This window comes from Thalassophryne amazonica, chromosome 18, assembly GCF_902500255.1.
Source record: "Thalassophryne amazonica chromosome 18, fThaAma1.1, whole genome shotgun sequence".
Taxonomy (NCBI): Eukaryota; Metazoa; Chordata; class Actinopteri; order Batrachoidiformes; family Batrachoididae; genus Thalassophryne; species Thalassophryne amazonica.
In genome coordinates, this window is record NC_047120.1 from 25,750,496 (window position 1) to 25,766,635 (window position 16,140).

Consider the following 16,140-nt stretch of genomic DNA (forward strand, 5'->3'; position numbering starts at 1 on the left):
GTCCTTGTCTGAAAATTACAATCCAGTCTCAGTTTGTGGGACTGGGTTATGGAAAGTATATTAATCTATGGGTTTGTGATGAGAGTACGAAAATAGAGCATTTTTCATAACGGGGGCATGAAATTTTGTGATGGGGAGCACAAATGTGGGGTGAAAGGGGGAGGGTCTGGATGGGTCATGGTTAATGTTTGGGGAGGGTACACACTCACACTATGTTTATGATTAGAGTTAGGAGAAGGGGAAGATTCTAAATAGCAAAATAACAAAATGTCACAAAAAGCGTCGGCTTTTTTGCCGGGGTACTTGAAAAAAAAATGTGAGATCGGGCTGGAAAATTACTGTCATATCTCAGGACATGTTCAGAAATCATTTCACACTGTTTTAAATGGTGCCAAATTATACTTAGTTACTCTTAACAAATTTTTGCGATGATGTTCAGAATATGTGAGAGGGCGGTGAAGGAGCAATCAGGAGTCAGACAGATTGATGTGCAGAGATTTGTTTTTGGTTGAAGCAGATAAGATGCATCTGGAGAAGTCGGCGATAGGGCATGCAGGGTACAGCAAAGAGTCTTCTGCCCCACGATTCCCAGAGACTCGTTTTAAAGACCTCAGCCATAATAGCAGGAGAGTCATAACACAGATATGGTCTTTAGCTAGTCAGGGCCATGACTGGGATATAAATTGGAGAAACACAAAGTGGTATATCAACAAAAGACAGGAGGATGACCCCTGGGCAGAGCACATCCTGCTCTACAGACATGGGAAAACATTATTTTTCCCCCACAGACCCCTCCTTTTTGATCAAGAGATCAACACCACAACCAATAAATTAACTGAAAACAGTGTGATCAATTCACAAAAGCCAATGACTTAAATGAATTAAATCCAAGTTAACTAGCATAAGTTAATTTATCATAAATAATTGTAGTCTATAAAACAAAAACATCAAAATAATTCAATGCAAAAGTGATGTAAGCAAACACAAAGTCATATAAAAGTGTAGAAAAACACTGGTTCTCTCTGCATCATTTTATAGTGGTCACACACGCGCACACACACACACACACACACACACTCCCTTGACTTGCAGCATCTCCAAGGTACATAAACGCATCCAGACGAACACATAACCTAAGTGGCTCTACTCTACTCTTTTCTACTCTTCTATTTTACTCTTCCTTTTTTGATATTTAGATATATCTTAGTATACTAGCATAGTTTCACCTTAGAATTGGAATATAATATATAAGATATACCTACTTAATTTTCACATAATGTGTCCCATCTTACCAATACCACTACTTGTGACTATGTACCCCGAAAATATTGAGCCGAGACCAGTGATGCCGGTAACGCGTTTCTCTAATCTGACCACTTCTTTTAGTAACGAGTAATCTAACGCGTTAATCTTTCCAAGTCAGTAATCAGATTAAAGTTACTTCTCCATGTCACTGTGCGTTACTATTATTTTTCATTGCAGCATTAAACTTGGTTCGTGGGCAGGAGGTCGGGGTTTGACTGAACTGCCCACTTTAAGCGAGCTGTGAGCTTTTAATCCGCGTTTTTTTGCAGCTGCTCGACTCGTCCTCACCTCTTAAAGCGCGGTGATCAGCACACCTGCACTGAGCTTTACGAAGACATTTTTATACTTTTTTCCTCCTTTATTTAGAATTCTGAGCTGAGCTGCTCTGTATCGTCTCGTTAAAAACAGCTGATCCTTCGCGACGCGTCAACAACTAACACTATTTTCCACTCAAATGCACCTAAACTCTCTTTCTGAGGACCACATGATGTGAAAACGCAATAAAACTTTCTTACCTGTAAATCTGGTCCTGTTTTCTGCATAAATAAATGTTATCCATTCTTTGTGCTCAAACGCCAAAGCAGGGGCGAATCCAGATGGAATGGGGGCGTGAGGGAGGGATGTGCCCCCCACAACACCCCTAGATTAAAGGTCCAGTTTTGAAGCCGTTTTTTACTACAACTACTAATATTGCTTAAAATAATAATAATTTTGACAAGTAAAATGTTTAGAGAGAATTTAAATGTTAGAAAAATGTTAGAATTTAATAGTTACATTTATAAACAATGTAGGTTTGAAATTGCAAGTTTTACTGTTACAGTGCTGTCAACAGTTAAATATGAGGTCAAGAAAGAGGTCTTTATTTTACTTTTTATAAAACAAGTATTTATTTTCATTGAAGTCAAGAAAGGGTGACTATAAAGTGAGTTTTGGCAAAACAGGTATCATTGTCATGTTGACGTGGGTTGTTGTCGACAGCTGGGAAAGTAACTAAAAAAGTAACTAGTAATCTAACTTAGTTACTTTTACAATTGAGTAATCAGTAAAGTAACTAAGTTACTTTTTCAAAGTAACTGTGGCAACACTGGCCGAGACACGGGCCGAACTTCAAATCTTAAAAGAACTTGTCCCTTCTTAAGGTGCCTTGACACTTGCACGAATTTGATCCGCGCACACTGGTATCCAATCTGCCATGCACAAGAGTAAACTTGTTGTAAACTCATTGTAAACTGTGCGCAGCTTTGTGCAAGTGCGCAAAGAAAATTTTGAAATGTTCAAAATCTCTGTCATGCATGAATTACGTGAACTTAATGTGAACATTGCACAAACAATTAAAAACACGTACAAACAATTAAAAAACACTGAGTGTGAGCGCGAGTGATTGCATCAGCGCACCTCACCACAGCGCAGCTCATCTGATCAATTATAAAGAGATGTTAAATGTATCATAAACATACTTTTACAGCTGCTCATAAAAAGGGGTGAACATGCAACTGTTTTGCCAAGCTATTACAACATAAACATTACAAATAATTACCTTTTATACTATTCCAAATGCATTTTCCACCTCATGGAGTGCAGGAGAGAGAGAAAAAAGCTGCAGTTGGAATGGTCCTCTGTGATTCTGGAAGCGATGAGAGGTGTTTTCATCAGCTAAACTCTGTGTGAAAATGATTAATCCGCTACTAAATAATTATTTTATATGCGCAGTGTCCAGCGGCATCCAGCTGGGAACACAGCGGGTGGCATTTTCAAGATGAATTGCACAGGAGTGAGGATGACTCATAAACATAATCAATATTTTTTTTCAACAGACCCTGTGGTTTTTAAAATATTGATCTCTACCAAACAGTTGAGATGTCACTTAATAGTTTCGGTACATAACTTCATAAATATATCAGGTACAGTAGATAAATTAAAATAAAATGCTAATTTATAAAGAAATAAACTACAAAAAATGTATGGGGCATTAGATGCAGTTTATTTTTGTCAGTATGCCACAAAACACTGCTGATTTTTATTTCAACCAATGAAAATATTGCTTCGAACAAGGAAATATTGCATTTTTCTAATTTTCCCATCTTGACTGTATCTGTGTTAAAGTGCAACAGCACAAAATTCTCACATTCAGTCCACTTCTGATTATATGTAACAGTGCAAAACTCATTTTTACATTCAGAAAGAAAAAGAAAATACTGCAGAACAAAGAATACATGTGGATTACATGTATGTATGTACATACATTTGGATTACTTGTAATCTCATTACTTTTGGATTACATTTCAAAGTAATCCTACCCAACCCTGCTTAACACCCGCAATAGTGAGATTTCATTTTTTTTTTTTTAAGTGTAATGAAATTTGCTCCCATGGTGGAGGTTACACAGACTGGAAGAGAATCTACAAGCAACTTTGTGCTGCTGTCATGTTTTCCAAATGATTTTCTCAGGCAGGGTGATGATGTCTGCGTTGAGTCTGTCCATATCGAGTTAAAATGTTCAAAGCTTATCCTTGTTCACTCACTATCCTTGTTATCAATGTAAATTTTATTGTGATTCTTTATTATCATTTATAACCCACCACTTGTGAACAGTCGGATTAGACCACAGATCATTTTATAAACATTTGTGTGAGCTGCTGGACAAAATCAGAGCTGGGGGATCAGTTTTAGATCACTTTGTGCGATGATGTGAACACAGCATTTGTGATAGTCTCATGATAGTTCGTTTTAAGCGATGTCTCCTCCAGACAGGAAGAGGGCGCAAGTACGACAAACTCGACGATGCGAACCGGTTTGTTAACGAAGAAGTTACCTGTTTCCAAGGCTACCACTAAGCTGGCCAGTGCTGTGGGTAAGTCTGCAAGTTGGAAAGTAAAGTTAGGGTAAAAATTCGGTAATCTTATTTGCCAGTGTGCTTGTCACGTAGTCGTTAGTTTACACTGCGCTGTGACCTGCTTAAAAGTCCGAACACTGTAAAGTGGCAGCTGTGACGTTTAGCTAACCCGCTAATGCTAGCGTGCTAGCTAAAGACCCTGAACTGAATTTAAAGTCTGGCGCTGAACAAAAGTTTATTTCATCCTCTTTATTTATTTATTTACTTTTTTTTTTTTTTTTTTGAAAGTGAGAGGCTGCAATATTTTTCACAGTATGTCACCATTATTCTGTTGCTTGAAGAATCATCCTTTCATCTCAAACTAATAATAGCCTATCAAGGTTTGTTTGTTTTTTAGTATTCTGCTGACTTTATCGACGTTCAGATATACAAGAGTACAAACTCCAGCTTTATGAAATAACGGTAAAGCTGAATCAGCACAACTTAGGATGTCAACAACTGCATTCTATTTATGACAGGCATCAGAGGGCTGATACAAACCCTGCGTGCTCTGATCCAACATGGTCCTTTTGTCACTTCACCGTGACACCACTTATGCCAATCACTCACAAATATTCGAAAGTTTGGTGAAAATCTGCCCAGTCGTGTTTATTATTATTATTATCATTATCATGTTTGTATACACACAGACATACAAGACCAATTACAGTACCCTGCTTCTCTGGGACTCAGGTAATCATATTGTTATGTTCAAATGTTTGTTTTCACTGTGATCCTCCAAAGGCAGTGGCTATCATGACGTAACTGTATGAGAGGGGGGGGGGGGGGGGTAGATCTTTTGAAAATGTGAGTTCTAAATGGGGCATTCTGAGTGGAGACTTTTAGAAGGACCAGTATAGTGACTCAGTCACTCAGTGAGTTTGAGTTACTTGCCCTCAGTGACTATGGGCAAGTAACTCAAATGGGCAAGTTACCGCAGACACAGAACATTGCAGAACCCTGTGTAATAGAAAACATGTAGTTTGAGAATCTGCTCGGGAACACATGAACAAAAAACATCTTTATTGGCATGGGTCTCAACATAATTATAGAATTTATATCAACTACCATAATGGTGTTTGAAACAGACTTGATGCTACTGTTGCTGTTTAACAGACATCATTGTTTGTGAACAATGATGTCTTCTTCCATCAACTTATCTTGACTGAAGATTTTTCAAGAACAAAAATAGTTTCTCATAATTGATCTAGTATGTCATATTTCTGAATATGCCTCAGGCTTCTGACTTTACACAAGTAACAACTTTCCTAGAAGCCATTGTCTGGTTTCTGTGGGCTTCTAAGCCCAGTCCTGATGTTGCAAACATTGCACAGTTATGAACTGAATTCAGTTGGCACAATGTTGGTGTATTCTTACTGTCATTTTGCAATGTTTAGTATTTTGTAGAAAATAAGATGTTTATTACGAATGGACTTGCTGTTTCCTGGCATCAATGTTGTATATTTAAAGAAGATTTGATCGCTGAGGGGAAAGCTGTATGTTAGGAATAACGCTTAAAAAATTGTAATTTTGACAAGGGGCGCACAGCCAAAACAAGGGGGTGTGGCACTCCTATTTTCCAGTTTAGAAAAACCTGCTGTATTTGTATAGTGAGCTTCTGTTGATGCGTAGTATCTCTGTCACTGGTCAGTTTAGGCCATGTGATCATGTGGCTACATACAGTGAGGAAAATAAATATTTGAACACCATGCGATTTTGCAAGTTATCCCACTTAGAAATCATGGAGGGGTCTGAAATTTTCATCTTAGGTGCATGTCCACTGTGAGAGACATAATCTAAAAAAAAAAAAAAATCCGGAAATCACAATCTATGATTTTTTAAAATAATTTATTTGTATGTTACTGCTGCAAATAAGTATTTGATCCCCTACTAACCAGCAAGAATTGTGGCTCACACAGACCTGTTAATTTTTCTTTAAGAAGCCCTCTTATTCTGCACTCTTTACCCATATTAATTGCACCTGTTTGAACTTGTTACCTGTATAAAAGACACCTGTACACACACAATCAATCACACTCCAACCTGTCCACCATAGCCAAGACCATAGAGCTGTCTAAGGACACCAGGGACAAAACTGTAGACCTGCACAAGGCTGGGATGGCTACAGGACAGAATAAAAGGGCTTCTTAAAGAAAAATTAACAGGTCTGTGTGAGCCAGAATTCTTGCTGGTTGGTAGGTGTTCAAATACTTACTTGCAGCAGTAACATACAAAAAAAAGTATTAAAAAAATCATACAATGTGATTTACTTGTTTTTTTTTTTGTTTGTTTGTTTTTTTTTTGTTTTGTTTTTTTTTAGATTATGTCTCTCACAGTGGACATGCACCTATGATGAAAATTTCAGACTCCTCCATGATTTCTAAGTGGGAGAACTTGCAAAACCGCAGGGTGTTCAAATACTTATTTTCCTCACTGTAAATAACAAATACGAGTGCACCAAGGACAGATCCTTGTGGCACTCCACAAGTCACTTTCATCTTTTTAGAAACTTTTTTTCATTTATTAACTTTTTCATTTATTTGTTCAGATTTATTTTGAGACAACTGTTGCCTTCATGTTTAATCAAATTTGTGGTACAAGTTAAGGATGTGTTGTGTTGCATAAAGGCTCACTGGAGAGAAAAGGTCAGGAGAGCACCAAAAACGAGCCACAATTGATTGTCTTTTGGCTACACACTCACCACAGCAGACTCAGTATAGCTCTGCATTGGGATTTGGTGCAGGTTTTACACCAGATGTCTTTTCTGATGCAACTCCAGTTCTACATGGAAAACCACACACAGCCGGCTTTCCTACCAAGTACTGCTCAGGATTTGCTTTGCTTCATTACTGAGATGTGACAAGATCAGGCGCACACAGAGAAGAATAGTTCCACCAGCACCATCAACTATAATGTCAAAAATTACATTGGTGATAAAATGCTTCTCTGACAAATTGGCCACTATTAGAAATATAATTTTGCCAGACATATTTCAGGTGGTGTGGGTTTGTTATCCAACACAGACTGTGGTATTCTGCACTATTAATGTCATTTTTTTAATTTTATTTTTTCAGGTAAAGTGTGCTGAGATGTCATTTTTATTTGACTGGCTCTACAGGGGCGTCAGTGGTGTCTTGCAATTCTTAGGTGAGTACTGTCTGAATGTCTCCACTTTTGACATTTACTGCCCTTATATAGTTTCATTCACTACCCCCGAGCCACTTGGCAAATCATAGGTGGGTTCTTATTAAAAGAACACACTAAATTCCAAACCTCATCCATTTTATTCAGCTTCACAGTGACAAAGACAATTCAGAATCATCTTCACATCACTCGTAAAGGATATGTTTTTTTTTTTGTTTGTTTTTTTTTTTTTTTGGTCCAACTGGCACACCACTTTAAGGTTTGAAAACACTGCTATCCTTTGGCACCAGCTTGTACTGGCATCTTATGTTGTGTCCAACATGCTATCAATGAATGATAATAATAATAATAATTTATTATTAGTGGTGGGGCACATTGACTGAAAACATACAAAATGCTTCGCAATTTCAAATAAAATGAAGAAATTTGATCCATTAAGACCCAAGTAAACCAACTAGGTGTAGCAGATCACAAAGCTCATGGTTTGGTTCGGATCATATCACATCATTCATTCATTTTCTATACCTGCTTACTCCAGTCCGTGGTAACGGGGGGCTGGAGCCTATCCCAGCAGTCACAGGGCGAGAGGCAGGATACACTCTGCACAGGATGCCAGTTTATCGCATATAGACAAACAAATACATTCACATTCTCACCTACAGGCAATAGACTGTTGCTGCATTCTGAATGTGCATGCTCAGCGTTGCATAAATCTCTCACGACTAAGCGTGAACTCCCACTTCTGCTGTCAGCTTGGGGGGGGGCAGAGACCTCTGAGCCCAGAGACAAAATACGAGAGGTGAGGTCAAGTTCAGCCGTATCACTTCTTACAGTGCACCTTTATCTGGTCCTAAACACTTGAGAAACATTGAGTTTGGTGTTTTCTTTTCGTGATGACAGGTGCAATATGCTTGAATGTTTTTGATGAGTGAATGGAACGTTGTGTTTTGAAGTGCCAGAATTGTTTATCATGACCAGTGGTGGGCACAGCTAACCAAAAAATTAGCTTTGATAACCATTAATCCACTAACTGAAACGTTATCTTTTATAATGCTAAACCAATAAACTGCTAAAAAAAATGTATCGGGGGTTACAGATAACCGATAACCGATAACTTTTAGTATTGAGTTGGACATGGCCACGTCAGATTACACTGTCGGCTTCTGATAAACCAGTTTGACTTTAAACAGTCTTCACTATAATCCATTATATTGATCAATGTGGCTACATTGTTTTTTGTTTTATGAATTTATGCTACTTCTTCAACATTTGTCACCATCATAACTGTTTGACAAAATACTTTCACATTAATTTACACTGTAATCATGTTGGATAGTTAAATACAGAAGAAAAACAATGGGCTGAAATGGATTCAGCATTTCCCCCCTCGAGTCTCTGTTTGGTAATTGGTTTTTGTTGCTGTGTTCAGTGATCAATGCAGCTCCTCCGTTGAACTTAACACATCCCATATGCTGTGTTTTATAGCACTTTGCTCAGCACTTTCCACTCCAGGTATAAGCTAAAATATGTGCAGTCAGAAAAATACAAAGTCTTTGTACATTCACATTCTTTGCTATCATGGCTTATTCCTGTCAAGATTGTTTCAAGTTGATTTTAATAACGGACGAGAAGCACTTAGGAAGGCAAGTGAACATGCTTTTAAAGAGGTTTAGCAAAAAAAAAAAGGATTTTAGTAAAGTGTGATTCATCTATGTGTTGTTCTCAGTTGTCAGATTTACAGGTGTGGTACATTCATATGGCGACACAACTAACACCAGGCCTTAAATGTTCTTTGCTGGAATGGTACAGTTGAGTGTTCACATACTACTATGTTCATGTTTTAACTCATCTACATTTTGTTTCTAGATCTAAATGATCAGATTGTTGAGTGGTTTGTGAAATAGAGAATAAAAAGTACAGTATTTTTCACTGAACTGTAGTCTGAAGTGAAATGATTATGTAGATTGTTTTACTGACCAGATCTCATATTTCACTGGTGTGCTCGACCAACAAAGAAATTAAAACACGAGCAGCATGAAGCTGTGGAAACCCCATGGTGACAACAGTACCAAAGGAACACAAACATGATAAATTACATTTTGGGAACTGTGACAAGATGTGCTGTTTTTGTTTTTTGTTTTTTTTGCGCATCTATTCCCTCTGGGAAAGCCATGAGTGTTTACCCCAATTAATTCTCAAAAGAATGTTAATATGAGCATAATGTGTTGATAAAGTGCTGTGATTAACGAATGCTAAGCTTCTGTTCCTCCTGAGGGATTACAGCACGTGTGGCTTTTTCATCAGCTGAGGCATTGTGGGTTATTTCTGCATCTTTTTGTGCAATATTCCTTCCAGGTCTGTACAAAAAGAATGGAAAGCTGGTGTTCCTGGGTTTGGACAATGCTGGTAAAACCACACTACTGCACATGCTGAAAGATGACCGACTAGGCCAACATGTGCCCACGCTGCATCCAAGTGAGGAGCTTCACACAGCGCGACATTTATAGGCTGATTTTTGGTTTTAGAATGATTGTACCGCACCTCTCACCCAGTGACCGCTGGGATAGGCTTCAGTAACAACAATTTTAACTCACTGTCACCTACAGAAGAGTGCAGCATGGCAGCTTACACCCCCCTGTGTGATGGCATAAGTTTAAAAAAAAGGAAGTGTGTTAGAACAAAACACAAACTGGCTTCTTATTTTTCCCTGGATTTCTACCTTGTTGTCATGCTATTTCCAAACTACCATAAGCTAATTTCTCTCTCTTTCTTCTCTCTCAAAGCGTCTGAAGAGCTCACAATTGGCGGCATGACATTTACTACATTCGATCTGGGAGGGCACGTACAAGGTGTGATTTTAGTGTTTTTACCAGTTATTGTGCACAGTGGAAGCTGGTGTTTTTATTATGTTTGCTGCTAAAGATTTGATGAACTGTCACAAGATTTGTGCAGAGGTTTAATTTTGTGTGCCTCAACTTTTAAAAACAATGAAAAGTTGGTAAATGGCTAATAACTACACAGTCCCGAGGCTTGTTGATGCAGGTCTTTATCCCTGGATTATGCTGTATGAAGCGGATACATCTACGACCCCTCCCTGGTCAGGATCACAGGTTACTTTCCCAGCCAAGGCCAGTACCAATTTAGAGCTGGGTGGATTGGGATAATGTAGATGAAGTATCTTGTTCAAGGACACAGACAGGTAGCAAGACTGGGAATCAAACCCAGGTCCACATATTGGTAGTCTAACTCCTAACGTACTGAGCTATGTACATATATCGGGTGTCCCAAAAAATATGCAACATTTTATCAGCAAAGAAAATGGTCAAAGCATATGTCTAGGAAATAAATTTATGGCTGGATAGAAAGCTGAAAGGTTGACGTTTTTCATACCAATGTCAATACTGGCCCTGCATTTTGTCAGTCTAGCATAAAGTCGCTGCACCTGTTTGACACTCTTGGTCTGGTGCCAAAACTCAATAATTTTTGTTCGCTGTAGTACGGTTAATCTTGGCATTTTCCTGAGTCTTGCTTGGCATCAACATAAACTTCAGGGTCTCTGCAAGTAAAAAAGAAACATAAGTGATTAAGTTTGTAGCATTTAAGGGTCAAACCAAGTGTTTTAAAAGTTGTATATTTTTTTGGGACACCCTATATAGTCCCTGAGGGCTGTTGGTATCGTTGCTTGCCTCCGGATTCCGTAGCGTTAAGCGGATAAGAGTCTACGAATCCCTCTGGATGGGATGCCAGGCTGACACAAATTACGTCCCCAGCTGAAGCCAGCACCCATATACAGATGGGTGGACTGACGCGATGTAGATGAAGGGTTTTGTCCAGGGACACAGGTGGCATGGGCAGATTTCTAATCCAGTTCCACATATTGGCAGGTCAGTTCCCAATCCACTCAGTCAGGTCCTGCTTGGAATGTTTCAAATTAGTTATTTGTTGATCCAAAAAATTAAAAAAAGCATTTAAACACTACCTTTTCTAAAAATGTACACAGTACTGTGTATGCTATCATGTCCCAAGCACAATTTTTCTTGTCTCCACTAGGTGTCACATTAACACTACCATATTTTGCACTTGTGAACTTAAACATGGGACTAGAAGTTAGTTGTTTACTGAGGTTAATCCATTTATACTATAAATAACATATAGAATTAGTTTGCTGAGTAAAGTGTATATTTTAGAAAGACCTCATGCTGTGTCATGAGTGAAACTTAATTTACAGGACAGGCCGTAAGAGTTTTGTTGTTTATTAGTTTTCCACAGTACGTTTTGAGTGGAAAGCAAATTATGAAAAATCTGTGATCTTTATTTTGGAGGTACTGGGTAGCGATGCTGGGATTCCAGCATTTGTGTGGGTGTGTCTGTTGTTATCTGTCCAACTGTCTGAAGTCGTAGTAACATTTATTTCATTCATCACACTTGTTTCACGGGCATTCTGAGGTCAGTGGTGCCATTTTTTTTTCCTTCTTTCTTTTAAGGCTGTGGATTTGGACACTCAAGTTTTTGCTCTTTCTGGTGGGTTTGTATTTTTTTATTTTTTTATTTATTTTTTTTTCAGATAATAATTGCTCATTTCAGTGGTAGTGGCAGCTCAAGATTTTAGCTGCAACATCTGAACACAGATTTGCGCTTAAATAGTCTGTACAAACATTTGTGGTTGCACAAAATATTGAACATATCAACTTAGACTTAGGAATGTGTGTAATTATACACACAGCTCTGGCTATGCTTACAGCATGTAGTGTAAACTGCAACTAGTAAGCATTGCTGATGTCACAACATGCAATCTTTCTTATTTCCTTGAATGAATAAATACACAGCTGGTAATTTCACATTTATGTGCTTACACACACACACACACACACTAAATTTTGTTCATACAACAGCATTTACAACCTTTTGTGTGCACAGTTTGATAAATGAAGGCCCTGCACTTTTTGTCTTCTCGCTTAGACATTAAATATTGAGAGACAAATGCACAATGGCAGTGAAATGGATTGGCAGTTCAATTATTTTTGGTCTCTTAAAATGGTGAACTGTCTGCAAGAAGTGCCAAAATTTGCATACACAAAGTGTCTGCTTTTCAAGTATGGAAGTTCTATATAGTCCCTAAAGCCCGTCAGTGCCTGTGCTTATTCCTCCTCCCAACAACTGTGCGCCAGCCCAATGCAGGTGCCTTCCCCAGCCAAGGCTGGTACCATTTCCCACTGAGTGGAGTAAGACAGTGCACTGGGTTGAAAACACTCAAGAAAAAATTTAAAACTTCACCCCAATACTTCACTGCTTAACCTCAGGGAGCTTTGGTGGCCACTTCATTGCAGATGGCCTTGTTTACACCAAGTATTATGGGTGTCTCACATCCATGTTGGAAAAATATAAGATTTAACATGATGTCTAAATATTTGTGGACTTGGCTATAGACTTTAAAACCTACAACATTATCAGATGTTCCTGTATGATTAAATGAAAATGAATGATCACAAATGCCTCATTGGAAAACCAGCAGTACTACTTTCACTTTCAGACTGAAAATCTGCAGGGAGTCTGGTTGTACACTGTCACTAAATAACTGGTCTGTGTTTGAAGCTCGGAGAGTGTGGAGGAACTACCTGCCCGCTGTGAATGGAGTCGTCTTTCTTGTAGACTGTGCAGATCCTGACAGACTTACAGAATCCAAGACTGAGCTTGATGTAAGATTAAACATGACAGTGTCAGCCGTGAAGTCCGCTGACTTGTTTTCTGACGGATGTTTTTCCTCCGATTTGTAGGCTCTTCTCGCAGACGAGACCATAGTCAATGTCCCGGTGTTGGTGTTGGGTAATAAGATTGATCGCCCTGAAGCCATCAGTGAAAGCGGACTCAGAGGAGCTTTTGGCCTTGATGGTCAAGTTACCGGAAAGGTAAAAGCATATCATGGCTCCTGTCTTTCAACTCATGGATCATGATAGTTGGGAAAATTTAGCGCCCGTGTTTCCACCAACAGGGCAATGTGTCTTTGAAGGAGCTTAACGTGCGACCGCTGGAGATTTTCATGTGCAGCGTGTTGAGGAGACAAGGCTACGGTGAAGGTTTCCGATGGCTCTCTCAGTACATCGACTGATAAACAAAACTCAAGCCTCTTCAGAAGGAACTTTTGTCAAGCGTAAGCAGAAGACGACATTCTTCAAAGCAAATCCTTTTTCCAGATATACTTTTTATGTTTTATAGGTTTCCACGAGAACATTTCAAAGTGGTTTCTGATGAATTGTCCATGTGTATTAATTAATGGGACTTGAAGCATATCAGCTGTGTGACGCGTTAATTCTCCCTACCGCATATAGTAAAAATCATTCCAGAATGCATTGTTTTGTCAACATCTGATCTTTTTTTCAGTCTGCCAAACTTCTGATCTTCTTGTTTCCATTGCTCGATGTCCACGTTTTACTGTATTTTTAGATGTGTCTATGAGAAAGCCGCATGCAGGTTTATCCAGTTTTGCAAGAGTGTGAGCATGAAGACTTGGAGAGGAGGCAGTGGCGGGTTAGCGATCTCAGCAGCACTGCTATGGTATGGGCACAGGACCCTGAAGCAGTTAACATGGCTAGCTGTTAGCAATGTCTATGGTTACCAACTGGACAAACGAAAGAATCAAAAGACACAAAGTTGGCAATGGCAATCAGATGTTTATTGATCGTCATGTGGAAGGTGTCGGACAGCAGGATGATATCCTCCGTGACCGCTGTGTGACGCTTAAGGAGAAGTTAAATAAGACGGATGCAGTTGTGTTGCAAAGTATGTATTTATTGCTTAGTTTGTTCAGTCTGCTTTATATGTTTTGGATGTATCTTTGGAACTTCCTGGAAGAATGGCTGGCTGTAAATTTCTTCCAAATAAGTCAAATAATGATATTGTGCCCCCTACAGTGGCCTTGATTTGACTATATGTGGTAGGTAGAACCGTAGCACATTGTTTATGATATATTAGTAGCCATACAGTACAGTATGCACAGTGTAGATAAGCTCCCTTTAATATTGAGTTATGATCTTTATTAAGGAGATTTATTTTGCTTTTCTGTTTGTTTGATTTGTTGCATTGTAACCAGTATTATTCAAAGCCTACTGAACAGATTAAATGTATTTAAGAAACTGAGTTTATTTATAGAGAAGTGTAATTTACAAATGCTAGTTCTATTAAATCATTGTTAGTAGTCAAACCTCCGAGTGCATTACTTACCTTTGAGGATTGCATTGTAAGAAATGCTTTTTGCTTTTTTTTTTTTTTTTTTTTTTTTTTTTTTTTGTGAAAAATTAGTTTCTGAACGAATCTTTGAGTGTGAATGGAACAGTCGTACAAAGAGTTTAAACAAACAAATCCTCAGTTCATAAAAAATAGTAATGAAATAATATTAGATTGTACTTTGCACTCTTTGGTATACAACCCCTGGCAAAAATTATGGAATCACCGGCCTCGGATGATGTTCATTCAGTTGTTTAATTTTGTAGAAAAAAAGCAGATCACAGACATGACACAAAACTAAAGTCATTTCAAATGGCAACTTTCTGGCTTTAAGAAACACTATAAGAAATCAAAAAGATTGTGACAGTCAGTAACGGTTACTTTTTTAGACCAAGCAGAGGAAAAAAATATGGAATTGCTCAATTCTGAGGAATAAATTATGGAATCACCCTGTAAATTTTCATCCCCCAATCTTTGTACAGTATTTGTCTTTGAAGTCTTTTAAAGGATGTTAATTGGCTTGGTTTTGTGTGTGTGTTTTAACCAATGCGTAATATAAAATTAAAAATATACATAAAAGCTTGCCATCTGAGCCAATAGTTTTTCCTTTTTTGGATAATCTGTATAAGCCAGGTCAGTACAGTATCTTAGTCTTTAGCACTGTATGGGAACCGATCCCCAGACCTTCCCATTGTGAGAAGGACCGAAGATCACTTCCCGCCTAGTTCTTTCCATTTGGAGTTTGTATGTTCTCCCTGTGTTTGTGCGGGTTCCCTCCTGGTACTTCAAGCTTCCTCCCACTTCCCAAGACATGTGGATTAGGTGAATTGGAAACTTTAAATTGACCATAGGTGTGAGTGTGAATGTGTTTGTCTTGCTATATGTGGGCCTGCAATAGACTTGTGTCTGTTCCAGGGAGTGTTGTACCCTGTCTTGCGCCCTATGAGTGCTGGGATAGACTTCAGCTCCCCTGTGACCCCTAATTGGAATACGTGGGTATAGAAAATGAATGTATGTACACTCAACAAAAATATAAACGCAACACTTTTGGTTTTGCTCCCATTTTGTATGAGATGAATTCAAAGATCTAAAACTTTTTCCACATACACAATATCACCATTTCCCTCAAATACTGTTCACAAACCAGTCTAAATCTGTGATAGTGAGCACTTCTTTGCTGAGATAATCCATCCCACCTCACAGGTGTGCCATACCAGGATGCTGATTAGACACCATGATTAGTGCACAGGTGTGCCTTAGACTGTCCACAATAAAAGGCCACTCTGAAAGGTGCAGTTTTGTTTTATTGGGGGGGGATACCAGTCAGTATCTGGTGTGACCACCATTTGCCTCATGCAGTGCAACACATCTCCTTTGCATAGAGTTGATCAGGTTGTCAATTGTGGCCTGTGGAATGTTGGTCCACTCCTCTTCAATGGCTGTGCGAAGTTGCTGGATATTGGCAGGAACTGGTACACGCTGTCGTATACGCCGGTCCAGAGCATCCCAAACATGCTCAATGGGTGACATGTCCGGTGAGTATGCCGGCCATGCAAGAACTGGGACATTTTCAGCTTCCAAGAATTGTGTACAGATCC

General features: G+C 38.7%; 1 protein-coding gene across 1 annotated transcript; it reads left to right on the forward strand.

The window, feature by feature from the left end:
* Positions 1-4,039: 4,039 nt before the first annotated feature.
* Positions 4,040-14,546, forward strand: sar1aa (secretion associated, Ras related GTPase 1Aa). The gene is made up of 7 exons (XM_034194534.1): positions 4,040-4,156; positions 7,252-7,324; positions 9,677-9,796; positions 10,105-10,170; positions 12,914-13,017; positions 13,096-13,227; positions 13,311-14,546. Exons 2-7 carry the CDS (start codon positions 7,267-7,269, stop codon positions 13,425-13,427), a joined length of 597 nt encoding a protein of 198 aa, XP_034050425.1. The 5' UTR covers positions 4,040-4,156; positions 7,252-7,266; the 3' UTR covers positions 13,428-14,546.
* The last annotated feature ends 1,594 nt before the right edge of the window (positions 14,547-16,140 follow it).

What these genes read in the sequence shown, in the direction of transcription:
- sar1aa (XM_034194534.1), top strand. Translation starts at nt 7,267, where the DNA reads ATGTCATTTTTATTTGACTGGCTCTACAGGGGCGTCAGTGGTGTCTTG. An exon ending in TGTGCCCACGCTGCATCCAA is followed by an intron (nt 9,797 to 10,104) that starts GTGAGGAGCTTC and finishes TCTCTCTCAAAG; the next exon opens with CGTCTGAAGAGCTCACAATT. An exon ending in AATCCAAGACTGAGCTTGAT is followed by an intron (nt 13,018 to 13,095) that starts GTAAGATTAAAC and finishes TCCGATTTGTAG; the next exon opens with GCTCTTCTCGCAGACGAGAC.